The following is a 27,535-nucleotide window of genomic DNA, read 5'->3' on the forward strand; positions in this document are numbered from 1 at the left end:
CGAATTTCTTACAAATTTGGCTTTTCGACCACAAATTAACTATTTAAACTATAATATTTAACCTAATGTCAATGTCAATTAGCACAAATTGTAAGAAATTCGGCGAATATTAAAAAAAAAATTTAATGCACACATTTTGCATTGATTTTTTTTTCAATGCAGACATTTTTTTTTAATGCAAAATATTTTTATTTGCAAAAAAAATTTAATTTTTCGTGCAAATATTTTTCAATTGCAACTTGCAATAACATTTTTTTAATGCAAATTTTTTTTACTCTCAATAAATATTTTTTTTCAGTTGCAATAAATATTTTTTTTAATGCAAAATTTTTTTATTTGCAACAAATATTTTTTTTTAAATTACTAATGGAAAAAAAATGCATTAAGGTCCAGTATTCAAGTCAGTGAAGAATTTTGCACTTCAAAAAGTGAATTGGTTCCAATTTTCCCCGAATTCAGGACTAGACTTTTTATTATTTTTACTTTTTATTTTTATAAATTTTTTTCCACTTACAATAATTCCTGTATATTGCATTTTATCATCACCCTGTATTAAAGGTATGTGAATTCGGTGTGGATAGTTAGAAACAATGTTGTTTTTATTTTTATTTTTCATGTTTGGATAAACAATTAAAACATAAGTTCACATGTCAATATGATGGGGGGGTTATTCTTGATTGAATAGTTGATTCATCATTCATTATAATTAACTGCCAATATTGTTTATTCAAGGTCGTTTATCACTTTAACTGATATATGACCTTATTCTGACAAAAAATAATTAAAATTACTTGTAAACTTTTTGTCAACTAATGAGAAACTGCAGATATTAATGAAATAAAAATCTTCTTACTTTGATGATACAAAGAAAAATAAAGGTAATATCGATCGATAAGTTCGCAAATGTGTTAAGTGTTCAACATTTTATAGAATAAATTATAGAATCAATTTAAAATTGATTTTATTATTTTACAGACTTTAAACTTTAGTAAGAATACCAATAGCTATAGCTTATTCACCCTTTCATCATTCCAAATTGAACGTTATTACCGAATTCTATTAGGGTGCCTCGTAAAAAAATCCCCTTTTAACCCTGGCATTCTAATAGACACTTTAGATTTTTGCTTCCAATTTCAAATGTAACATAATTTCTGAATTTCAATAGGGTACCATTGTCTTTACTTAGTTTTTCCACATTTTCTCTACACCTCAAAAAACACCCTTTGACCCGAAAAAAATTTGTAGACTTAATTTATTGGTAATTCCTATGGCAAAGACAACATTTTTAATAAATTTGGTAAGGGTAACTTTTATATCATTGATTTTATTATATTTTCCTTATTTTCAAAAAAAAAAAAACACCCTTTGCTTGGTTTCCTGGTTTCTGTTATTAACCCTCTGTCGGCACACGGGTGAGAATTTGGCACGACAAAAATGAAAAAATTGCAATTTTTCAAAAAAGTGGGTGCAAAAAAGTGTCTTTAAAATGGTGTAAATACATTTTTTTTAATTGTGAAAACAATATTCGATTTCCTCGGAAAATTCTACATCAATTTTATATAAGTTTTCTTTATAAAATATGAGACATAAAAAAGTTCTAACGACATGAAAAAGTAGAAGCCAAATTCGCACCCGTGTGCCTATCACGTCTACAGAGGGTTAATGAAACATTTTTCACAAATGTTCATTTGGCTACCATTTTTGTGGTACTATTTCCAAATTTAATAATTTTTAACCTTTAATCATTATTTTGTTTGATTTTTACCAAATTTGCCATACATTTTTCATTTTGGTAAAAGTTAAAGTTGTGCATTGTAAATATTTTTTTCTCAGAAATCATGGAAAAATTTTTATAAGAAATAAAACCAGAGTGTTTTTCGCAGAATTGTGTGCCTTAATAGTTTTAGAAATGCAGTAGGTACTTAAAACGTTTTTCTGATACACACCTAGAAGATAATTCTCAAGTACTCACATTTCATGTACCTGTTATTTCTGCTCAAGTACCTATTTCTTGATACCTGTGAAAAAGTATTTGAAAGATATTGGTATGTACTTTCTTTTCTTCAATTACCAGTACTAGAGTACTGAAGTACGGTATTATTACCAGTACCAGTTATAGTATCAGCACCAGTATCTTGTATTGGTACATGAGAATACTCGAAATACTTAAGTACCTACCTAATTTATTTGTTCAGAAATTTGAATGAAGATTTGTATGCAATGAATTCATTGTTTCAATTTCTCAAATGAAACCATAAACAGTACAGAATAATGTTTATTGAGTAAATTTTGTTTGGCGCCAGTATAAATTTGAACTCGATTTTTTGTATTTATATTGTTTTTAACAACAGTTTTAATGCCTCTAAATCACATTCATTCTTGACAAATTATTTTCCTCATTATTACCTAGGTGCTACAAAATAAAATGGCAATTTATTATTTTATTTTTGCAAATTCAGCACAAATCCGTCGTCGTTTTACATCCTTAAATATTTAAACATTGCTCATTCTCATATAAAATTCAATAGTCAATAAACCATCGAACATCGAACACAAAAAAAAAGGACACCACCTAAGAAGCCCATAAACCAAATGAAGAGAAACACCTACCTACATAATATCCTACAACCTACTACATACCTAACCTACTATAAATACTTCTCTCATTTATCTCCATAGAACCAACTGTATCTTTTTATCGCAATTTTAGTAGTAAAAACTTTTTTTTCATCCTCTGCAGTTTTATGACTCCAACCATCTCGCTTAAAAAAAAAGGATAAATTACTCTTCTGGCTGCTTGTAGATAAAAAAAAAAAAAAAAAAAAAAAACGAACAAAAAATTGCAACATCCTTCTCGACGAACGACACGCCATCGTTCGTCCATTTAAATGCCAATGCATTGTTCAATTTTTGTTTCGCACATCATAATAACGCGCTCACTCTTATCCTTGTAGCAGGAGAGAGGATAGGTATTGAGTTTCTATTTATTATCTTTCTTTTTTTTTGGTATTAACAATTTTCGTAAAATATTTAATAACTTTTTTCCTCCCAAATCGACATCGACGAGGACGATGACGACGACGAAGACGCACGGTACAACGATAGTAGATATCCTCGTTTTTAAAATTAATGTGCACAAGGTGGTTTGAAAGTTTTTCCTTTTTTCGCGGGAATGCAATATTGCGAATAAAAAAAGAAAAAAATTGCTCATAAAATTAAAAAAGTTTTCATTATTATTCTTTTGGCCCACTTATCAAAATTGGAAAATGGTTAAAAGTTATAAAGCAAACTTAATACAAATGACTATACATTTCAGTTTGAAAAACGCGCTCTTTTCAGGGAGAAAAAAAATGACCAAACTTTTATATCAAAACTTTTGAGCACAAAAAAACGTCATAATTAAAATTGTATTGATACGAGTTCAATAATTGTACGATTCGAAATTGAAATAAAGTTAAAATTCTCTCCGATCGATGAACGGAATGATATTGAAAGCTTTCGTCGAAATTGGGATTTTAGGAAACGGATATTCCGGTTCATCCGAGTTATTCCAATACCTGGTCCAGAAAAACTTTTATCGACTTTTGTTTTTTGTGTTTTCATACAAAAAAGTAAACACACCCTCAATCAAAGGCTTGGAAAAAATGTTAATTAAAAGTTTCACGCGGATTTTCCAAAGTCCTTTTTGCTGGCTTAACGGAAACTCAACTCAAATACATGGGATTTTGCCTAGGAAATTACGTCCGGTTTTTCTATTTGTTCTCTGAGAATCACAGAAAACAAACTCATAGTTGGAAAAAATAAAAATAAAACACAAAAAAAAAACCCACACAAGCAACAAAGTTTTCCGCCTGAGGGAACATCCTTTTTTAAATCCTCAATCCTGAGCTTATATTCATTTATCATTCTTCATTAATGATTTATGGTTATTTATTGCCTAATACTTTCTCTCTCTCTCTCTCTCTTTTTCACTCTGTACTGTGCTCTGGTTTGTAGGGTAAAATCGTTATGCTCAACTCAGCGATTTAATCGGAAGTTCAATAAATTTTACACCGCCATATTTTCGGTTAATCTATGAGTCTGTTTGTATGTAGCGGTATTTTGCAAAACAAAAAATACCAACGCATGAATGCAGCAGAGAGTATTTGTATGTTGGGGTCACCAGAAATTGCGGAATTTCAGTTTCCAAAATCTTCACATACAAATATTGGGTATAAACAATTCTTGAAGATTTATGGCACAATGAGAGGTGGCAATAAAGTCATTAATACGCGTAGACCCAAGCAACGTTTTGGTATTGATGATTATTTACTGGCAGGTACAAGGTATTGGTTTTATGCGTGATGTGAATTTTTGGAACTTTCTTTCAGGTCAAATCGGTTTTACTTGATGAATGGTACTGTTAGAATTTATATTTATAGGGGTATACCTTTTTTTTTTGCATAAAAGGGATTTCTTATTGACGAATGGATATTGGCATAAAATATGGTATTTTTTTTGCGATACATACAGGATACAATCTAAGGATATTTAAAATAAAAAACCCCAATGGTGATATCATTTATTTTTATAGGTTTTAAAATCTTGAGTCGTTAAATTGATTGGTTGTTGACAATATAAACTCATATTTAAGCATTTGTGACAACATAAGTTATAAGTCTGTTGACATTAAGAATAAATCATAGGAAATATACTTACTTTCTTGCCTTATGGTCACTGACTCGTTTCAAAAAAACAAATTGTATTCCAACTAATTCGGCCTCTTTAAAGTTCAAGAGTAGTAATTTAAAATGTCTCTCTGAATTTATACAAAAAAAATTTATACAATTTAATGGTACTTTTTGGCAAGTGTTCTGTGCCCGTTAGCAACTTCCCAAAAAGTCGTTTATATCCATTAAGTCCTTGCAATTAAGATACGGCAGTGTCATTTTGGGAGCGCTTTTGAACACTTGGTAAAGGGTATTTACACTAAAGCCTTATCTGCTGAACTTTATTTTCTATCCAATAGTAGCTCTTGTTTCTCTACATGGATAAAGCCTTAATGTGTTGGTCAGATTAAGGTCATGAAACCTAGAGCTGTATACATATGATTGTAGAATTTTTTCATCACAGGGATCTCCAAGCTTGACAGCTGCTGTAAGGTTGCACTACTTGGTGAACATGAACACCTTATATGTACTCCCAGAAATGCAACTCTACACCTTATGTGCTTCTGAATTTACCATTGCATGCTTTTTGGATGCATTAGCATTTATCAAAATCAATTTCTCCTTTCATTCTTTTAAGATCTTCTTTGAGCTGGAGTTTACAAAGGATGAAAACAAAGCACTTTCCTATATAAAATCATAGGTCATACTGACCGCTGACGATTAAGTCCAGGAATGTCGAAGCTCACATTCGGAAACTGAAAATGGGTTATCTGAATCAACTCATCCAAGTCGAAACTATTTTGACTAAGGCGATCAGGAGGGCAAGGCAGTCGATTGGTTGGAAACCAATTTTGGTTGGCATTACATTGCCAACCAAACTCAACGACAATTATTATCAAGGAATCAACCTAATCGAGCTCCTAATGCCGATGAAAGGCTTCCCCAATGATGAAAAAAAGAACAGGATTATACCAACCAATGAAACTCTGCAAACAGCTTCTGCGACCAGTCAAAGCCTACAGCTTTCCGGTATGGTACAGCATCTTCAAGACATTTTGGAGGAAAATATCGACTATTTGACTCGGACTTTTCTTCGAATGCAACGGCACAAAATTTAAAGCAATAAGCGATTCTACAAAAGAAGAAAAAATCATACCATTTAACAAGAGCAATCGGAAATATCGCTTACCAGCTAATTCAAATGAGAAGGACTACTCAACAACGACATCTCAAAACGACGTACATTTGTGCTTTGGATATTTTGGATGAGCTCATCAATTCAGCGGACAGCTAGAAGGCAGTTTACTTTTGCGTCGACACTCAGTTGGCATAATACCCAAGTCTCTGCTTTGAGAAGGGCTTTCAAGACGATGCGCTATCATTCATACACTGTTATCAAAAAAAAGCCCAACTTTGTCTATTCTATTTCTAGAAAGTACTCTTTATATTACATCAAAATAATATTAACAGAATCACTTTTGCTTACCGCAGTTTTTTTTTTACTTAATATAGGCATAAACGACACTATCATAAGGTGTACCTATCTTATGAATGCCTTTCATATTAAAAAAAAAAAAAAGTGGAAGTGTATTCTTTTGTATGGTCGGCGTTGATCGTTCTGTTTGTGGCGCTGATAATTTACCATTGTAAACAAATTTCTATAGAATTTTTATTCAACTAAATATGTCAGCTATAATCACCATCATGAGACTTATTCATATTCTATAGACATAGTTTTTGGGGAAAGACCAAATGAATGAGAATCTGCTGATTTGTTTGTTAGGTATAACAATACGAAAAAGAGAACTTAATAAGTAGATTTTGCTTAAAAATTAATCTTTGTTTTTAGTCAAGAGAATTTTCTTATCAACAAACCAAACTACTGAATGTGAGTCTTATAAAAAGTAAATCTTTTTTTTTAGTGTTGACAAATTAACAAAAATCGGTCGTTTGTGCTGTATTTTCAATAACGTTGATTTCTTTTTGGATTTGTTCTTCTGAAAGTAAATTTTTTATATATAGACCTAAGCTAATTTTTAATGGAACACGAATCTCCTTTCAAAATAGATTGCACTGTGTTTGACTCATCCTTAAAACAATTAACTTTGATTGATATAAAGCTAAAAATAGTGCTTGTATGTTTATTTATTTTTGTATCACTCAAGAGTTATATGGAAAAAATAATGTAAACATATTACACTTGATTTTTTGATTCGTAAAGTAATATAAACCGCCACATTCAGTTTAATAAAATCAAATTATGTAATGAATTGCCTCGTCAATTTATTATTTTTATTTCGCTTCAACAAATAGTTGAAATATTTCTCCATTTTTTTTTTTTATTTGATTTTTTTATTTATTGTTTTTATATTTATATTTTATTCATCGCCTGTAAAAGTTTTGATAGGTTTGTGCTTCGAAATGAAATTCTACGCAAATAGCATAAAGAAATAACCATGATTTGATTTAATTAAAACTTTTAAACAGCACCATCAAATTCAAATCTAATATTAATAATTCTCTGAATGTTTAATTAAAGAAAGGTAACAACAAAAAAAAACTCGTTATACCTATTAAATTAATTTAATCTATCCGCAAGACATCATTTAGATGAGGTTGTCTCCATTGTTCCAATTGAAGTCGATACAAATATTTCCTTTCTTAATTATATGCAAACACAAAATAAAAGATAATACAAATTAAGAATTGAACAAAAAAGAACAATATGTTTGTATTATGATAAGGTTCTCCCAATGGAACAATAATGATAAAGTTTTTAAATCTCTAGAGTGTAGTTAATGTAGCTATTTATTAACTTTAATTTTTTGCTTGATATATTGAGTCATTAAATATAAAATGTGGAATACTATCATCCATCATATGGAGGTTTCACAGCTGAAACGGACTAAGTCAAAAAATAAAAAAAAAATCTAAATCTGGTGCCAAAATCTGCGCAAGGTTTGACTCTACTAAGGTCTTTCATTAGTTTGATCCAAAAGTATTTCTATTCAAATTGTCATTTGTTCGAAAAAAATATTCACTATACATAAGATTCAATGGAAACGTATTTACTTTAACTCGTTATATCTCTGAATTCACTTTTTGTGACTTGGTTTGCTTCAGCTCTAAGCCCTCCATATTGTATTCCGAAATCGATATAAGTATTCAATTTTATATTTTAAACTGTATTTAGATGATATCTGGTAGGTTACCATCAGAATCAAAATGTAGCTATTCTTACAGATAGTCAAGTTTAAACCACTTCCTTGGCCTTGACCCTCTAAATTTGGTCAATCCTACCTGGATTCCAAGTCAAAGTGAATTTGAAGGCAACTAAAAGGCGGATAAACTACCCAGGCAAGCCTTAACATTCCCATAGAAGTAATGATTGGCAATATCTTTCAAATAAGCTAACAAAACCAAAACGTAGTAGTTACACCCTGAATAGGTACCTACTATATATGTCCAGAATGTCAATGTTTTGTCATTTTTTCGGGATAAAAAGGATTTTTGAATAGTTTCAATATGTTTGTGTTTGTGCTTTTAAGTGAATTTTGACTTTCGAAAATTTTGTCTTTTGAGAATTACTTTAAAACAAATCTTCACACGCGGTGACTGAAGTAGTAAAGTGGGAGTGATACGGGAATTGGCAACGTTTCAGTCGACATTTAAGTTTTTTTTTAAGGTTTGAACTTACATTTTTAAAACTTCAAATCTAATAAACAAAAAAATAGAGTAACAAATTCTTTTGTAATTTGACAGTTCTTTACTCTTTCAGTCTTGGTGGTTAGACATCAAACCACCTTAGTTTAGTTTATGTTAATTTTTATTTTTTTTTTTTTTTTCACATGCAGTACTAAAAGAGCAGCAGTTCACACGATTTGCTAGTGAAAATGTTAACAATTTCACTTGGTTTTGCAAAAGGGAAAGTATTGCAAAAAAAAAAACGACATTTATTTCTTATATTGGATTCTATTATATAATATAATATAATATTGGATTGGATTATATTAATTTCTGAGGTGTATATAAATAAAAAAATGAAACATGATTTATTTGATTTTCAAGTTAAATTTAAAACGGTAACTACAGGTTTTTAATACCAATTTTCTTTAAAAAAAATAACGAGTTTAAAAAAATTATGTATTCTTCTAATCAAATAACAATAATTGTAAATTCTATCTTTCACTTAAAAATGTGATTGAAAGAGTTAAGAGTTAACTTACTTTTTTATATTCAATGGTTAAAAAGAAAGTCAAAAAATGTTTCATTGAGAGTTAACGCTTAAAATAAACATAGTTATTTTCTTTTGAAAAAATAATTTTTTTTTAATTACTCGTATTATGTACTTAAAAAACATAGTACAAACCACTGAAGCCTTCGTTTTTTGAAATACAGTCGACTCCCTCTAATTCGTATTTTCCTCTAAGTCAAACTATATCACCATTTTTAATGAACAATTTTGAAGAAAAAATATTAAATAAATTACTCTAACTCGAACCGTTTTTCGAGTCCCGTGAAAGTTCGACTTAGAGGGAGTCGACTGTATTAACAATATACAAAAATAACGTTTTTTTACATTTTATAAAGGTAGTTTTGAAAAAAAAAAACGGAGCGTAATGGGATTTTTTGTTTGGTACAAAAAAAAAAACAATTTATTTCAATCAAATCAAATTTTTTCAGACTTCGGATTTGAGATCAGCACCCCTTACATTTCCAGAAAAGTATATTTTGGTTCTTGTGGCATTCAATTTAGTTGACCAGTTTTATTTTTATTTTAATAATAAAGGTAATTTTTGACTTAATGGTGTTGTAAATATATGCAAAATATGCGTTATTTATTGGGTAAAAACAAAACCAAATGGAATTACAAAAATAAGGCATTACATTTACATTTGATGATCGTCATGAAAAGGACAATGTTCGCTATAGCTCCATCTTGGAAAACCATTATGCTACCGGTAGAACCGGGTGATTTTGGCCTGGCGGATGACTTTGACTTTGACATGGACACTTTTTTAAAAAATTGTTAATATATGAAGGACTTGTTTGATTTTTTCCAAGTTTCTTTGTAAATTCGTATAATTTGATGAATTAAAAAGTGATCATACTAGCTTTATTTAATTAAAATTAGATATTAATTTATTATAAAATTTAGTTTTCTTAAAAATGCTAAAAAAAAATCACCTGAAAACAATGCCGTCTTTACCATAAGGGCACACGGGGCCCGTGCCCAGGGCCCCCATTCTCAGGGGGGCCCCGAAGGAACGAAAATTTCTCTAACACATTTATTCTCAAAACATTTTTGTCGGGCAGACCATCTACCAAAAAATTTTAGTTTTTATTATGGCAACCAAACAATCAAATAAAGTTTTTTTTACACCTATACGGAAAATATATGTTTTCAAAATGAAAACAAATTACATATGTGGCGTTGTATGCGGACAAAATTTTAAATCCAAACGACCAAATTCAATTTTCCAAAAAATAAGACAAGATTATTTATTAAAATAAGATTATTTATTATTTATTAATAAAAACAACGAATTCTCTTTTTCCTTAAATAATAACTTCGTTTGAAGTTTTCAAAACTGTCAAATTTGTAGTGCGTGTGAAAATCAGTGTAAAAATATGTGTATTAAAAGTCGAAAAAAGAATCAATTCATCAGCAAAAAAACATCAATACTTTTTCCGTTTGGAAAACGTTTAAAAAAACTATTGCCGGCTCGTCGACGGTACATCAATGTTTTGGTTCAATGGGAAACGCCACGGTACAATGGTTGGCACCCCCAAACATTTTTTAATTTGAATTCCGAATTCATTAAATAACTTTAAGAAAAAATTGTTTTTCAAAAAAAAAAAAAAAAAAAATTTTTTTTAAATCCAAAAATTATTTTTTTTTAAGTGTTCTTAATTTTAATATCATATCAGTATAAACCTTTTTATGTCAAAATTTTCATTAAAATCGGTTGTGTCGTTTACAATAAGAAATTGGTTCTATGGCAAGTAGATACCGATAGTAACGGTCTAAAAAATATATTCTTATTTGAAAAGTGCGGCCTTATTTGCAGCATTACATGTTTTTTTTTTCAAAGCTAAATCGTTATCCGTTTTTGAGAAAATTGCAATATCGCGAAAACTTTATATTGGAGATATCCGTTTAAAAAGAGACAATAAAATAAAATATAAAAACGGCTCTTGGAAATCACGTACAAATCGTCTGTACCGAGTTTTTAGCAAATCTATCAATCCGTTTGAGCTCTTTTTTCCAATTCTTCAAACTGAAACTTATAACGGATACAGGGTATAATTATTGGCAGTATAAAAAGTGTAATTATTGGCAGTGGCAACGATTGATGTCTCAATGCACGTATTATTGGCACCCCTGTCAATAATAAAGACACTAGGTCCTTTATATGGAACGATATATTGGCACCCCTTTTTAACCAACCATTGCATTTTAGCCAACCATTGTTCTTATTTTACTTTCCAAAAGGGCCCCAAGTTCTTGTGTGCCCAAGGGCCCCCGGATAGTTAAAGACGGCCCTGCCTGAAAATGTTGGATGGTTTGAACATGTTGAAGAAATAGGATTGCAAAATGACTTTAACTCCGATATGTGTATTGTTTTGCAAGTTGAATTACTTTTATTCTACTCTTGCAACTATTTCATAAAAATTAATTTTAATTTTTTTATAAAAAATGCCATATGGTAGGGTGACTTTGGCCGGCATATCGGGTGACTTTGGCCTGGTGGCCAAAGTCACCCTCTTAATTTTTGCACTAGACTTTGTTTTTATATATTGGTATATGTTGACAAAACTGATATTTGGCAATATAATTAAAATGTTATCAGATCATACATATCAACATTTGGCAGCTCAACCACTAGACGTAGCCTTCTTTCGGCCTCTTAAAATATTATGGATGAAATTATCTTAACAGCGTATAAGATGGCAAACTCGAAAACAAAACAGTGCCGAAAGATGTGTTTCCTAGGCTTCTAAAATAACATTTTACTTCGGCTGCATCTTAAATGTTGATAACGATGAGGTTACAGTGTCATTCCTGGGAAGAGGTGCTGGGTACAGCTTCGGAAAAAAGACGTTGCACAAGTCACCAAAAGTGATAGACTATTTTTTTTCCATATCCTTTGAAGGATATCAAAATTTATGCAAATTTTAATTTTTGGTTTTTTTTTTTTAATCAAATAAAAACCGACAATTCTGTGTACGAAAATAAAAAAAAATACCCACATGTTTTAAAAAATCTGCTCTTTCATTTAAGCTGGGTTAGAATGACGTGCTACTTGTAGTTGAACTGGAAATATAGCAAACGTCCTACCGGCCAAAGTCACCCGGAATGGAGGGTGACTTTGGCCACCCATATTTTGGCATTTATCTATAGAACTGTCGGACAGATTTCTTCAAGATTAATCATACCTATAGAATGAGCGAAGTAGGTAAATTGGTTGAAATCTTCATTAAAAAAAAAATTATTGCAGAAGTTATTCACATTTGAATTTGAAAACGTGCCAAAGTCACCCGGTTTTACGGTAGTTAATCAATTGAAGATGCTCGGTATCGTTTTATTTTCTAATATAGTCTTTAAGTTTTCAATGAACGTGCTTCGGGTTTTTGATTAGATCGAGTTTGGAGTAGAACGAATTCGAGTAGATTGAATTGACATCCTGGCTATGGATTGGTCAACTCAAAAATCAATACGACAAAGCTCCAGCGACAAATTGGGACGATTAAAGAATTTTTTTTTTTTATGCGAAGACGTGGTGTTGAAATTGACTTTTTTGTACATTTTTTAAGTGAAAGTGACATGGGGTCAAAATATAAGGATCTAAACAAAATGTTGTCTGACTAAGACCCGTTTGCTGAATCGAAACAAGTTCGTTTCAGCAAATGGTCCTAAAATGTATTTCAGAAATTATGAAGGTCTCGTATACTTTCAATTAGTTTTCATTTTTTTTAAAGATGTACCTTTTTGTTTTGTTTAAGAGCAATTGTGAATTGTGATGCAATGAAATGGTTGCAAAAAGTCTTTCAATGATCTCAGCGGGGGTTTTCCTAAGTAAAAATTTGCACCTCTATGTGTCACCTAATTAGAGATGCATTTTTTTTCTAATTACTAACCAGTAAACAACTATCAATAGAATCTGAATTTATAATTCATTCATTGCAATTTCCAATCTCTTTCAAACAACAACTCAGTTAACATCACGATTTAATTTATAATTCCTGTACTAGAATGACTCCTCCATCACTCCAACCTATACCTGCCACTTCTCTACAAGAAATAGCGGCCAATAGAAAAAACTAAATTATCGATTTTCTGTTTAAAAAAAAAAAGATTAAATTTAATTATTCACCTGCAAAAGCTAGTAAACAGTAAAGGTATTCATGAGACACACATCAAGTTTGTTGGGGGAGTGAGTGAAGTTTTGAGAGTTGGCAGGCAGGCAGGGAATTAACAGAAATACCTAAATATTGTATGACTTCATCATAAACTGGGACAAGAGAAGGAGAATGAATATAAGCAATTTTCATGAATTTTTTAAAAATATTTGAAATCAAAGGAAGAAACAAACAACCCAGTTTTAAATAACTTACCTCCTGTGTAATATCCAAATCATGCTTTGTATTCTCATACAAAGTTTCTAATTCCTCGCATTTGTGTTGGAGCAAACTCTTCTCGTCGAGCAGCACCAAACCGAATTGGGCGGATTGTATTTTCTCACTGCTAGCTTGATCTAGCTCTCTGGACAAACGTTCGATTTCTAAACGTAGTTCTTCGATGGTAGCTGGATCATCGCCAGCTGTTACACCTCCTTTTGTGGCGGAGGCGGGAGAATTTGTCGACGACGAGGACATATTTATTATTTACTATCTACTCGCGCGACAACAACAACAATTCTGACTGACACCGAGAAGGAATTTAAAAAAAAAAAACCAATGTCACAGAGAGGAGGGGGTTCTTCCCGAAGGGGGTGAAGAGGAGGAGGGGCAGAAAACTGAACACAAATACACAGGAAGTTGTTTTTTTTTTTATTTTTCTCGGAAGTCGTCGCTCTTGTTTCTCTCGACTATAGAAAATATATTGCGAAATTAATGAGGCAACAAAAAAACAACTAGATTTCCAAAGTTGCACAAGAATTCAATCTCTTTTTTTTGCAAAAAATCATAAAAAAAAAATAAAGAGAAAAAAAACTGCCACATACACAACACACAAATGCAATGCAAACCAACAACGAGAATGCAGAAAAAAAAGCGAAACAAATCCTTTGAATATTTTCACTGTCAATTTATTGAAGAAGTTTTTTTTTTATATATTTGTCTTTTTTTTTGTTCAGGTGAAATTATATTTTGTTCGTATTTTTTTGGACGTTTTATTCACTCTTTTTTTTTTTGGGTTTCTTTCTTTTTTCTCTCAGGTGGAACAATACACAGAATTTTTTCTTTCTTTCTTATTCTTTTTTTTTATATTTCGTTTGAAGTTTTGAGCAGAGGATTTTGCAAAAGAATTTTAGGTGGATTATTTTTTTGATGGAGAGAAAAATAAAAAAAAAAGAAAGCGCGAAAAGAAAAAGAGTTTATTGTACGATAGATAATTTGTGTAGGGTTTAATTTATATATATATAAAAAAAAAAGAATTTTGCACTTTTTTGTTCCTCGCTTCTTTTTTTTTCGTTTTTTTTTTTTTGTTTTCTTGCGTTTTTAGTAGGGGATCCCTTGCGAGCGAGAGTGTGTGACGGAATGTCTGTAGAAAATTGAGAAAAGATGGAAAAATGAGGCAATTTTTTTTTTCTGTCTCGTCTGAGTTTGAGTTGGATGATGATATTCGGAACTGTCAAATTTGTTTAGAAAAGTCATTTTTGTGGGTTTAAATGTGGGAGATAGAAAGAGATGGATATATGGGTGAGTATGGAGAGTGCGCTCTAGCATAGTAGAAAGAACAATTTGGAAATGAATGTGTTCAGTGGAAGAAAAGCGGTGGTTTTAGATACTGCGTTCAGAGTTTCATTAGAATTTAGAAAATCCAATTGGAAAATAAATTGATGCAAAATGTTTTTAAATTTTATTAATTTTTTACAAATAAATTAGAATCTTGTTATGGAATAATTTCAGTAATAGTTTAAATTTGTATTATAGCCTTTTTTGACTAGAGCACAATTGAATAAAACCCAAAAAGTGTTTTCAATTGCAAATTTCCTCATTTTGTTTGATAGGTTATTTGTCCGGTATTACACGGCGCGTGAGTTTAACGCGCAACTCTTGATTATTTTCTTTTGAACATTCATTCCGTGACGCGCTCGTTACTACACGAAGCCTTTTTCTTATTTCAGTAAAGCGCGTTAATTTGACATTTTATTTTTCATTTTGTCTTTTTTCCAAAGTCTTAGACTCAAGAAAAAATAATTTTGCTATTAAAATGGAAGCAATGGATTCAAAGGGTACATTTCATAATTAAAAATGAGCTCAGACGTTAAATTTTTGCTCCATTTGAATTCTCTAGCCATTTTAATTAGTGTTCATTCAGCGGCACTGAAAATGAAATAAAGCAAATCCAAGAAAAAAAGAAGGAGTAGAAAGAGAAACGTCAAAAACACGCAAGAAAATTTCTACCCGCGCGTGTCCAGACAGATTTATTTCTGTCTCATTCTTTCGTTCTTTCTTTCTCTTTTGCACTTCATTCACGCGAGACTAAAAACGCGCCGTGTAATACCGGACTTTGATCTTTTATCTATTCGACTCTTTTTATCTCATACACCACATTGTAACCATTTGAATATGGTTTTATTCGCTCCTATAAAAAGATAATTTGTGATCTATTCACAATGGAATATTGGATGTGTTCGTAAAGTCGGTACTTTATTCCTAGCTCATATTTGTGATAATTATCTTATTTTAAATCGGCATTTTATGTAGAAAATTAGCAAATTTCAAAGCTAGCTCATTTGGCAAATTTCATCAAAATCATCTCATTTTTATCCTAGTTGAAATAAGCTGCGCGTTTTCTTTGGGAACATTACTACAACTACTTAGTACTTAAAGGTGCTTTGAACTACTTTTTCAATATAACAAAAGTAGTTCAAAGTAGTTTTAAGTAGGTACTAAGCAGTTGTAGATAAATGTTCCCAAAGGAACGCAGCTATAGAAAATGTATTTCTTGTTGTTTGTAATTTAACGGAATGAGTGTATCCAGCACCAAAATGCTAGCTGGTAAAGAAAAATTTAAAAAATTAAAAACTGCATCAGTAAGAAATGTTATTGATATAATTTTATGCAACGTTATGAGTAAATTTATTTGAGCTGCCATTTTTACCACTATATTGTATATTTTTTCTTTTTTTGACAGGACACCAAAGTTCATTTAATTAAAAGGATATTACCATCATTTATATGAATTGTGAATTGAGCTGATCTTTTTTCAAGAGTTCACATGTGAGTAAATTATAAAAATTTAGGCTTAGTTTCCTCATTTGGGTTATTTGCTTGTGAAACAAATTGTGATTGAAATCTCTTCTCTTAAAGCCTGGTACGCGTCTCGCGCTAAATTTTAGCCGAGATAAAATTCCCATACAAGTTATCGATAATTTGTATGGGATCCATTTTCAGATCAGATAAAATTTTTCGATAATTTGTATGGGAGCTAAAATTTAGCGCGAGCTGCGTACCAGGCTTAAGTTCCAAATGATGTTTCATCGAATTTTTGTTTTGTGAAATGTTCATATTAGGCTACATAGGTCTGAAGTGTTTCTCTGTGTCCCCTATAAATTGCAATACACTGTTCGCTGTTGGGAGACACAGAGGCCCATAACCACCTAATATCCAATTTTAGTTTAAAGAAAAAATTGCTTGAGTAAACTGGGGTGACTGTGTGACAACATACCAGTGTTGCCAAATTTCACAGCAATTTGAAAAAGTCGCTAAAAGGGGTCTTAAGGAAAAAAAGAGTGTGTGTACACATGTACACGCGACTGAAGTTATACTTCTCATTCGGTATATGTAAATGAATTTCATTTGATATTTTTAACTTCTATTATTAAATTAATTAATCCACAATTCGTTTTTTTACATTTTTTCAAGTGAACAATAAATTAATTCTTTCATCCTCCTTGCGTCCATGTAGTTTTCAATTTATTCTGTGAAATTTACTCATGTTGTGCGGTTCAGAACGTACGGTAAATGGTTAACGAAAGTAAATGAATTGCTCATAAAATGTGCGATGTGGTAATTTTATGAGAATTGTGTGTGCTTCAGCACTAGTATGTAGTAGCAATATGGAACTTGCAGGGTTGCCACAAAGCTCAAAATCTAGCTCATTTGAGCTGAGCTGATGGTTGAGCTGAGCCGTTGGGTGAGCTGAGCTGTCGGTGAGCTGAGCTGAGCTGTTGGGTGAGCTAAGGTAAAGTGAGCTGAGCTGAGCTGTGATGGGTGAGAGGATACATTGATTTTTATTTGGAAAGTACAATGAAATATGAAGATATTTTAAACTTTTATAAAACAACATAGCTTAAGATGTTTGGTTCTAGTTATTAATGGAATTATTTTAACACATGGATATTTTTATAAATAAGACAGATAATTTTTCGTGATCTTTTCTCTTGGTTTTTTTAATGGTAAATATATTTCTATTTTTTTAGTAAAATATTTCTTTTTTTATCATAAAAAAAAATCCGGTACAATCCGGTTTTTCGATTTTTTTCAAAATTCCGAGAAAATCGCGTTTGAAAGTTGGGGTAAAATTTTTTTTTCGAAAAATCCCCGTATCTTTGAACGCTCCTAGAAGCTAAACAGCTTGAGAGCAATTTTTGGGAGGGATGCCAAATGATAGCTTGTGTCATGGGCCTACGCTTTGCACATTGTCAGATTTTTAAAAAATCGCCTTCCATGTTAAACCGCCACATCATGCCTATTTTTTCATAATCGTGCCTATTTTTTTTTTACTTTTTAGTTCTCCCGGTTTGAGAACGCGTGGACCTACAGGGATGGGAGTTGTACCCAAATGTAGGTTTGAGTCCCCGCTACCTTTTGGCATCAAAAATTTTATTTTCATTTTCTTCAAAATTCCGCGATATAGGCGTTGGAATGCTTTGATCTAGAGACAGGGGAGTGGTGCCATATGAAAGGTTATATTCTCAGCTACCCGATAGTGGTAAAATCCGGTTTTTCGATTTTTTTCAAAATTCCGAGAAAATCGCGTTTGAAAGTTGGGGTAAAATTTTTTTTCGAAAAATCCCCGAATCTTTGAACGCTCCTGGAAGCTAAATCGCTTGAGAGCAATTTTTGGGAGTGATGCTTAATGATAGCTTGTGTCATGGGCCTACGCTTTGCACATTGTCAGATTTTTAAAAAATCGCCTTCCATGTTAAACCGCCACATCATGCCTATTTTTTCAGAATCGTACCTATTTTTTTTTTTACTTTTAAGTTCTCCCGGTTTGAGAACGCGTGGACCTACAGGGATGAGAGTTGTACCCAAATGTAGGTTAGAGTCCCCGCTACCTTTTGGCATCAAAAAATTTTTTTTTCATTTTCTTCAAAATTCCGAGATATAGGCGTTGGAAGTTGGGGCGCTCACTTTCAGCTCAGCTCAAATGAGCTAAGCTATGGTACCTAGCTCAAATTTCAGCTGAGCTGTGAGCTGAGCTGAAATGTGAGCTTTTTGCAACCCTGGCAACTTGCCACATGTAAATTACCACATGCAACTTGCCACATGCAACTTGCCACATGTAACTTGCCACAGGCAACTTGCCACATACAACTTGCCACACGCAACTTGCCACATGCAACTTGCCACATGCAACTTGCCACATACAACTTGCCACATGCAACTTGCCACATGAAACATGTTACTTGCAACTTGTTGTGTGTTTTATGTATGCCGTACTGCGGCGTACTGCATTTTTAAATACTAAAGTACTGCCTACTCCAAAGGTAAAACGACAGCCCTGCTACCCAGGGTGATCGCGTCATAATCCCCCTTCAAGCAAACAGGTCCGACCTCGGTCCGAATCCGCTCCGCCTGAGGCGGAGCTGAGTCCGACTTCGGATCAGAAACTGGTCCGAAGGCGGCTCAAATTAGTATGGAAATTATAATCACCGCGAAGTCGATTGCATATGTATTGGTGTGGTGAAAATCTCCATTCCGAGAAAACGGAGCCGAAGGCGGACCTGAGTCGGAGCAGCGAAAACCTACCAGAAAGAGGAATAAAAAAGGGATGACGTTTCGCATTTGCGACCAAAAAAAGAACTAGATTTTTTTTTTTCACTGAAACTGTTTTTTTTTTATTTAATTTTGGCAAACGAAATTTTCACAATATATACAATATAAAATAGAATACATTTTTTTCATTTTATTTTATTTGTTGTTGCTGCTGTTGTTGGTGTTTCTTTAGATGCCCAATCGCATGTTTCACCTTCTGCCTTTTTCTTCATCATTAGAGATTACATCTACAACACAAACAGAAACACATCATTTTAATCCAAACACTTTGAGCGATATATACAACATACCTTTTTTTGTTTCCATATTGTTAATAGTTTGATATAATTGTTTATAATTACACTTATATTTTATTAACAACGACACGAGACACGACGCGACTAAACACTTCAACAAAAAATAACAAAATGACGCTTTTGCTCTTGTTGGCTATGTCTGTCTACTTTTTTTTCCTTTTCTCAGTTTTCACCTCGATTCTCTTAGACTTTGTGTTCATACACAAAAAGTTGCAAGTGTGTGAGTGCAATCCCGCTTATCTCGGTCGGAGGTCGGACTGTCTTTTCTGGACTCCGTTTTCTTGCTTGAAGGGCCCTTTGACATTCTTGTCAAAAAGTAAATTTTCATACCCACCCTCCCATAAGAAGTATAACTTCAAAAAAGTCGCATTAAGAAATTTAAATACAAATATATAAAATCAAAATCAAGTCAAATTCGGATTAATTGCTAAAAAATAGCATATTTAGTACTAGCAGTATTTTAAATTAATTACTTCGGTACCGATATAAAAGGTCTCAGTCAAAAAACTCACTACTTGTATGAAGAAAATATTTTCTTTCACTTTGGTATTCATAAACTCATATTCATAAACTCATTTAAAAATTCGTATTTTGAAGCCCAAAATTTAAAAAAAAAATTTTAATAGAAATCAGTTAGGTACATCAAAAACTCCCTTTTTCATGAATTGTATCGGGTTTTCTAAAATTTAAAGCGTATTTAAACTCTGATATTGAATACCCAGGTTACTCTAGTTATTCGCATGTAGTTCACATCCATGGAACATGCGAAGCACTTAATTCAATTCCCACAAATTTCCAATGTAGTTTATGCGTTTTAATGGTAAGAAAGAGGAAATGGAACTTATCCCCTTGAGTTTTCATTCAGAAAAGGGCTAGCCAGCCGTTTTTATAAAATTGTTAGATTTGAAAAAATACTATGATATGTCCCATACTATGATATGGGACATATAGCGGCCATACGTGTTACAAGAACTTAAGTCCGGGTTTTCTGGAAAATTATGCGATTTTTGAAAACTACGAAAAAAAGAACAGCCCAGCTCAACATATTCAAACAATACATTTTACATTACGTTTAAATCTAATCCGAAAATAAATCTACGAACAAGAAACACTGCAGCTTGGGAAACTTAGTCCATCGGCTGTGTTTAAACAATACCGAACTAACATTTCAGCAAAATATAATTATTTATTAAATAAAAAGAAACTAATTTTTAGATTGTTTTTTTTTAATGATTTTCACAACTTTTAAGGCTTGGCCACACCGGAGGGCACATGCGGTAGCAGTACGGGTAATTGTATGAACAAAATTCGAAACTGACAATTCAACTTTCAGATATGTAATTTTTGTCATACAATTACCCGTACCGCTACCGCATGTACCCTCCGGTGTTGCGAAGCCTTTATGTTTTTGTTTTTATGCGACGCGTTTCTGACTTCTGTTCATCATCGGGCTTCAATTTTCTACAAAAAATGACGTAAAATGAAAAAAACAATGGGTGGCCCCAAAAACCTGGGGTCAAATCGTCGTATACGTTAACGAGTAACCCCGACTAACAATTTTGCTTCTATAATGCTTTACAGAAGCAACAATTGCATCTGTAAAGCTTTATAGAACCGAAATTATTTGTCGGGACTCGTGAACGAAATCTGTTCATTTGGTATTTGGCTTTCGAACAAATTGTTAGCGGGTTCAAAAAGTAAAGAAAATATCTTTGCCACCGGTTACAAAGGTGTTAAGTCATAAATGATAGTTAGCCAAAGAATGCGATTGAAGTTGAGCTAATGTATGAAAATCGATGCATTTTTGAGAATTGATCCTCTTATTTTTATGGGAAAGAGTTGCTCTAAATTTATGTTTTTGATACCAAATAAAAGAGCAAAAAGAGCTTATTCTTATTTCTTTAAAACCCGAAAAGTGCAATTTTGTGACTTAACCCCTTTGTACCCCGGGGCAAAGATATAGTATATCTTATTTTAAAAATAAACCAAACTGTTTGAAATGACGAAAAAAAAACAAACAAAAAAATTCTTGCCAAAAGCTTAGAGGATATAATAGAGTGCTTTGTTCCTATACCTAATACATTGTAACGCCATATGTATGGATAGGGGTCGCTGCCTTCGTTTTTCAGTGTGAGTGCGGTTCCGCAGATTTAAATAAACACGCTTGTTGATGACAGCCATCAAATGAAAATAAAATGGAGGCATGCACTCATCGAACAACTTAAAGAAACTAGAGCCCTCTATAAAAGCTTCACGGAACTAACAGCACAAGCACTCCATATATTATATCCTCTAAGGCCAAAAGTGGGATTCGATCCCACGTCATCTACGCTCCCATATCTTTAGAAGCCAACATTGCTTCTTGAGTCAGGCGCCTTAGACAGCTCGGCCATCCTCACATAGGGGTCGCGGGTCGGCGAAGTCAAATTTGTTAAACAATTATATTTAGCCTATGCAGTTGTAGATTCTACCAAAAATTAAGTTCCATTTTGCTAATGTATGCCGTCATCCCAATTGCTGTGCTCGGCTGAATACAAAAATTTACTGAGCGAAACAACAACAAAAGTTGGCGGCAGCTGAGCAAAAAGTTGAGTATTCTTCAACTTGCGCTACAAGCTACAGCCACAGCTACACCATTGTATTCAGGGGGTTAATGTATCAAGAAATAATTGTATTTCGTATACTTGATGTTTCGTCAAAGCATTCTTAGATTTGGCCCCAGTATTAAAAAAAAAAAAAATAATAAAACAAAAAAGAAACTCGCACATTATTTTTTGTACTCTACTGTGTGGTAACATTACTGATCGCCACCCTTCCTAACTGTCATCATCTTCCATTTAATTTTTCCCCAACAAAGAAAATATGTATAAAAATACCATCACACAAACATACATAAACAAAAAAAAAATACCCAAAGCAAACCAACCACCAGCACCACCATTCATATGCGGGTGTGTAGTTTTGTAGCTCAAATAGAAAAAAAAAAATTACTTCAAACAAACCCATATCTATACACAAAACAACAACAAATTCAAAACCAAAAAAAAAAAACAAAATTCCGCCACCAAACGATATCAAACTGACTCCACTCCAACTCAAAGAAAAATCCGTTGCGCTGTGGTAACTTGCTGTTGCTCATTTCACTCTCATCAAAAAAAAAAAAATAAAACTCAAAAATAGTAACAAACAAAAAAAAAAATAAACTCAAACTTACACACCAACCCTGTTCCGATAATGATAATGATTAAAGAAAAAAAAAAATAGATATACGAATACGAGAAAACGATCCCATATGGCCAATTTAACTTATGTAGAGTAAATGAAATAGCAATACATTGAGTTGATGTCAGGTGCGCTTTTTTTTTTTTTTTTTGTTATGTTGTTTTCAATTTGAAATGGCATTTTTTTTTTCTTCTTTCATTATACACACTCTCATACTCATCGTCGTCGTCATTTTCTCTCTTGTGTGTGTCTGTGGTCCGTTCTTTTATTGAACAATGTTAACTATTGTTGTTATGTCAAAAAAATCGTTGTATTTGTTTTTGTTAGATTTTGTTACAAAATGTCAACTTTGATTTAGGAACGACTAAATGTTAAATTTTGTTGATCTGTCAAAACAAAATTTTTTGAGATTAATTTTATGAATGAATAAACAAGAAAGAATTAATTTGGTACTGAAATAATTCTTTTTAATTTAATTCTAAGCAAATTGAAACAAAAATATGCATTCAATAATTTCAAATATGGAAACAAACAAGAAATTCTCTTCTCACATCATCCCCTCTCTTCCCCATTTAGTTGTGTTTGACAGATTAACATTGAAACTCAAGTCCAGGAGCTGAGTTGAAAAAAGTAACAAAATGTAACTATTTGACACTTCAACACTGGATTTAGGAACGATGTTGTGACGTCACAATGTTACACTTTGTAACTTTTTTCTCATTTAGGAACGATGAAAGTTAACTATTGTTAACAATAGTTAACATCGTCGAATAAAAGAACGCATCACTGTTGTTTTATCTTGTTTGGTTTGCAACGGAAGTGAACTGTCAAATATTGTATATATTTCTTATTCATTCATTATAATGTTAGAAAGAGATAAATGATAAAATAAGACTGAATTTATATGTGTTGAATATCATTTTGCTAGCCATCGTCGTTCCGTTTGCTCGTTTCTCATCGTTTTGTTCTGTCGTTGTCGTCGTCTACTACTCACTCTCTACCGTCTGTCTTGTTAAAAGTTTGACCCTCTAACTAAAACTAAAACACAAACTAACTATATAAAACTATTACAAATTAATTAGAATTACCTATCTACTACAATTATATATCGAAAGTGCAAATGAAAATATTCTCACAAAAATGCAATATCACAAAAATTGAAAATTATACATATTCTCAAAAAAACTGAGTCGAGTGGAACTGTGAGTTCTCTGCTGTGCTGTGAAGGAATTCTTTTTCTCTTTTTTCTATTCAATTCATGATAAAATTATAACTGAATTTGCTCCTAAACTTTTTTTTTTATGAATCAGTGCGTAATTCACGCCGTGCAAATTAATGAACGAAAAAAATCTCTGTAAATTACGAAAATAAAATAAAAAAAAAAACTAAAGAACCAAAGAATGAATGTGGATCATGCGCAAGTGCGATAATAGGCTTCGTCGTCGTATACTCGTTGCCGTATCCGGAGGATCACTTGTTGAACGCCTTTTCTTGTTCCTCTCGTTTTTTTTTTACACTTTTCTTTCGATTTGTGTTTGTTTTTTTTTTTTTTTTTTACTATACACCGACACGATCGATTCTATCCATGAATGAATTGAAGAGGAAGTAATTTTTTTTTCTTCTTACCTACAAACCGACATACATACATATCTCTACTCTACACATAAATAAATAATACTGTTTGTTTGTTGGTTCGAGAGAAATAATAGTAAAAGAGAGAGCCGAGCGCCATTCAGCTAAACTATAAACTAAAGAGCCGCCATAGATTTTCGTTGTCTTTTCCTACGATCACGTCCTTGTCGTTGTCGCCCCCCTGTCGACATTCATCGTCGTCTCCATTTCCCATCATCATCACATCGGGGGAAAAACTTGAAGAAGCTGAGCTGATATATCCATTGAGAGCGAGAGCGAAAGAGAACCCCATAGCGAGTATCTCTTCATACCTATATATGATATTATGGTGTGTGGCCTTTTTGTAAATTTATTATAATTTATTTTCTTTTTTTTTTCTTTCTTGATTTTCAATATTTTCATTTTTTTTTTTTTAATTTGAATAAATTTCATTCAAATTCACTCTCCCACTGACTTTCTTCTTCACCATCCAACTTCTTTCCTATTTTTATTTGATTTTTGTTTCTTATTTTTTTTTTTTGTTTTTTTCTTTTAATTTCATTTTCTACTTAGAAATTTTAATTTCAAATTTTTTGCATCGATGATCAATCAAATCAATCAATCTACTACTTCTAATTGTTTACTGTTTACATTAAAAATAGTAATAAATGGGCAAAACGTATAAATACACTTTACTACTATCTTTCGTAATATCTGTACATACGCACCACATACACTGAAAAAAAACTAATCTTAAATATATAAGATTTTTTTGATATCACACAAAATCAAAATTTAAATATAAAAAAAAAAAATGCGATTGAAAAAGAATCGAAAAGTTACATTTCTACCGAATTTTGTTCAGGGTAAAAATGTATTCATTAAAGAAGAACACCATCATCATCATCATCAAGATCAATCAACAACAAATGAAGATGGTTCATCAACTTTGCGAAGCCTATCCGATCTATCTGATCATGAAACATCTTTGGATGTCCCTGCACAAATACCACCCTTTACACCGGGTACCAATAAAAAAGTAGCTGAAGTTTTAAAAGCTTCATTTGCTTCATGGGAGAAGGAAGTACAAAATTGTAATATCACCAAAGATCCACGCGAATGGACTGAAGATCATGTGATTTATTGGTTAAATTGGGCAACTAAAGAATTCTCATTGGAATCAATGAATATACAGCCTTTTTTAAAAATGACTGGTCGGGCAATGGTTGCATTGGGAAGGGAGAGGTTTCTTGCTATTGCACCTCCGTTTACGGGAGATATATTGTGGGAACATTTAGAGATATTGCAAAAAGATTGTGAAGATGGTGCTGGAGCTTTATATAATATGACAACAACAACAACAACAAGTGGTGTTGGTGTTGGAGGATCATCAACGATCTGTGGATCAGATCAACAAATAGCTAATTATTTAGGTAATAATAATAATCAAAGATTAACCGCACATGATTACTCTTCTAGTGATAATAGCAGTTTTCATTCAAATTCACATGGTGGCGGCGGTGGGGGAACGGTGATTGGGGGTGGTGGAGCATCTGTGACGTCGCATAGCGGCACTCCACCACCATCATCAGTTGGAGTTCCACCATCAACGTCGTCGTCACATAATCCCACACAACAAATGTCACAACAACAACAACAACAACAAATATCCCAGTCAGAGAGAGTGAGTCTAGGAATTCATTCACAAATTGGCTCACATACTCCTCAACCCAACCACCAACAACAACAGCAACAACAACACCATCAAGTTGCTGCACATAATAATAACAATAACAATACGACAAGTAGTAGTAACAGTAGCAATAGCAGTGGATCGACAATAGTAACTCATGGAGATACACGAAATTGTCCTGCTGACTACTCTCACAACAACAATTCAGCTGCTCTTAATCTGAGTTATATGCATATGGCTATGAATTCTGGAGGAGGTGGGAGTAATTCTGGTGCTCCATTATATCAACATATCAAAGAAGAACCTGGTCTCAGTAACAATGATGGTGGTTTCCATGACCAAACGATGATGGATCATCATCAGCAGCATCATCATCCACATCATGCGCCCCCGCCATCATATCAAATGGATACAGGTGGTGGAGGGGGTGGAGGTGGAGGAGGATCAGCATCATCTCATGCACCTGGACCTGATTATTATTCGGGTATACTTGGTGAGCATAAATATAATCCATATGCAAGACCACGATATCATGATAATTACCCGCCACCGGATTTTGTATCCTACCATCAACCGCCTCCGCCACCGTCAGCGTTTCAAAGTAATCATCATGCGCAGTCTCAATCTCATCAGCCGAATCTTGGACCAGATTCATGGAGTCCGCATAATTTAGCGGCTTATATGAGTTCGATGGGGCTAGAAAAAGGTCTTGGTGGAGGTGGTTATCCAACAGCTCCAGGTGGAGTACCTTGTTTTACTGGATCGGGGCCAATTCAACTGTGGCAGTTCTTACTTGAACTGTTAATGGATAAAACCTGCCAAAGTTTCATATCATGGACTGGTGATGGATGGGAATTCAAGCTAACCGATCCGGATGAGGTTGCTCGAAGATGGGGCATTAGAAAGAATAAACCAAAAATGAATTACGAAAAATTGAGTCGTGGTTTGCGGTACTATTATGATAAGAATATTATTCATAAGACGGCAGGGAAAAGATATGTCTATCGATTTGTAGGTGATTTACAGAATCTTATTGGTTTATCACCTGAAGAATTGTGTGCTAAATATGATCTTAAAACAGATAATAATAATGATGATTGATTCATTGAGAGAGAGAGGGAGGAGAAAGAAGAAGCTACTCGTAAAAAAAGCTGTATAGAATTTAAAAAGAAAGAAAAAATTACAAAAAAAAAAAAATAAAAATTGTGCACAAAATGTTATCCCAAAATATCTATTATTAATTTTTGACAAAAAATACTAAGTATATATAAAATTTTAAATTAATTTTATTTTTTTTTAAATTATTATTTTATTTAAAAAATATGATAATTTATTTTATTTTTTTTTTTTGATTTAATTGTTTCTATGTGTATGATGCATATATATAAATTTGTATTTTGTAATATTTGTTTGTGTCTTATTTTCCTAACAATTAGGAGAGATTTTTATTAATTATTATTAATTATTATTATTAAAATATTGTAATTTTATTTTATATAAAAAAAAGTAAAAGTTTATTATATTATCTACACAACAAAAATTATTAGATTATATTTTAAATATTCATAAATGAGCAAAAACATTAAATAAAAAAAAACAACAAACACAAAAAAACTATTATCATTAAAAATTATAAAAAAAAATACAAAAAAAAACTACACATGTGTAATGATCTGCATATATATATTATATATACAATATAAATAAATATTTATAATTTTATTTTAAATAAAACAAAAAAAAAAAACACAATAATGAGTAAAACTATATCTATTTTTTAAAATGTTTATGATGAATTTTTAATAAAATGAAAAATTTTAAATAAAGGG

At 32.2% G+C, this 27,535-nt stretch overlaps 2 protein-coding genes across 5 annotated transcripts in view; one reads left to right on the forward strand and one right to left on the reverse strand.

Annotated features, from left to right (window-relative positions):
* The window catches only part of LOC129907714 (protein bicaudal D), a 68,334-nt gene extending 53,912 nt beyond the window's left edge, over positions 1 to 14,422 (reverse strand). The window contains exon 1 of one of the 2 annotated variants that reach the window (XR_008771135.1): positions 13,269 to 14,356. Coding sequence is in view for 1 of the 2 variants with exons in the window: in XM_055984052.1 (XP_055840027.1) it covers positions 13,269 to 13,529 (261 nt within the window). In the remaining variant the exon portion in view is untranslated. Of the gene's footprint in view, positions 1 to 13,268 lie in introns of both variants that reach the window. The other variant, XM_055984052.1, reaches the window with a different exon arrangement.
* Positions 14,423 to 23,273: 8,851 nt separating this feature from the next.
* LOC129907715 (ETS-like protein pointed) lies at positions 23,274 to 26,970 on the forward strand. Of its 3 annotated transcripts, none has more exons than XM_055984053.1 (2): positions 23,274 to 24,362; positions 24,587 to 26,970. In XM_055984053.1, the coding sequence occupies exon 2, from the start codon at positions 24,828 to 24,830 to the stop codon at positions 26,805 to 26,807; it is 1,980 nt and encodes a 659-aa protein (XP_055840028.1). In that variant the 5' UTR covers positions 23,274 to 24,362; positions 24,587 to 24,827; the 3' UTR covers positions 26,808 to 26,970. The 3 variants fall into 3 exon arrangements, with proteins under 3 accessions (XP_055840028.1, XP_055840029.1, XP_055840030.1); XM_055984054.1 differs by having other exon boundaries at positions 24,676 to 26,970; XM_055984055.1 differs by having other exon boundaries at positions 24,879 to 26,970.
* Positions 26,971 to 27,535: the final 565 nt, after the last annotated feature.

This window comes from Episyrphus balteatus, chromosome 1 (assembly GCF_945859705.1).
Source record: "Episyrphus balteatus chromosome 1, idEpiBalt1.1, whole genome shotgun sequence".
In the NCBI taxonomy this organism is placed as follows: domain Eukaryota; kingdom Metazoa; phylum Arthropoda; class Insecta; order Diptera; family Syrphidae; genus Episyrphus; species Episyrphus balteatus.

Bases quoted from the DNA above. Each gene is read 5' to 3' on its own strand.
- LOC129907715 (XM_055984053.1), top strand. From the start codon at position 24,828: ATGCGATTGAAAAAGAATCGAAAAGTTACATTTCTACCGAATTTTGTT.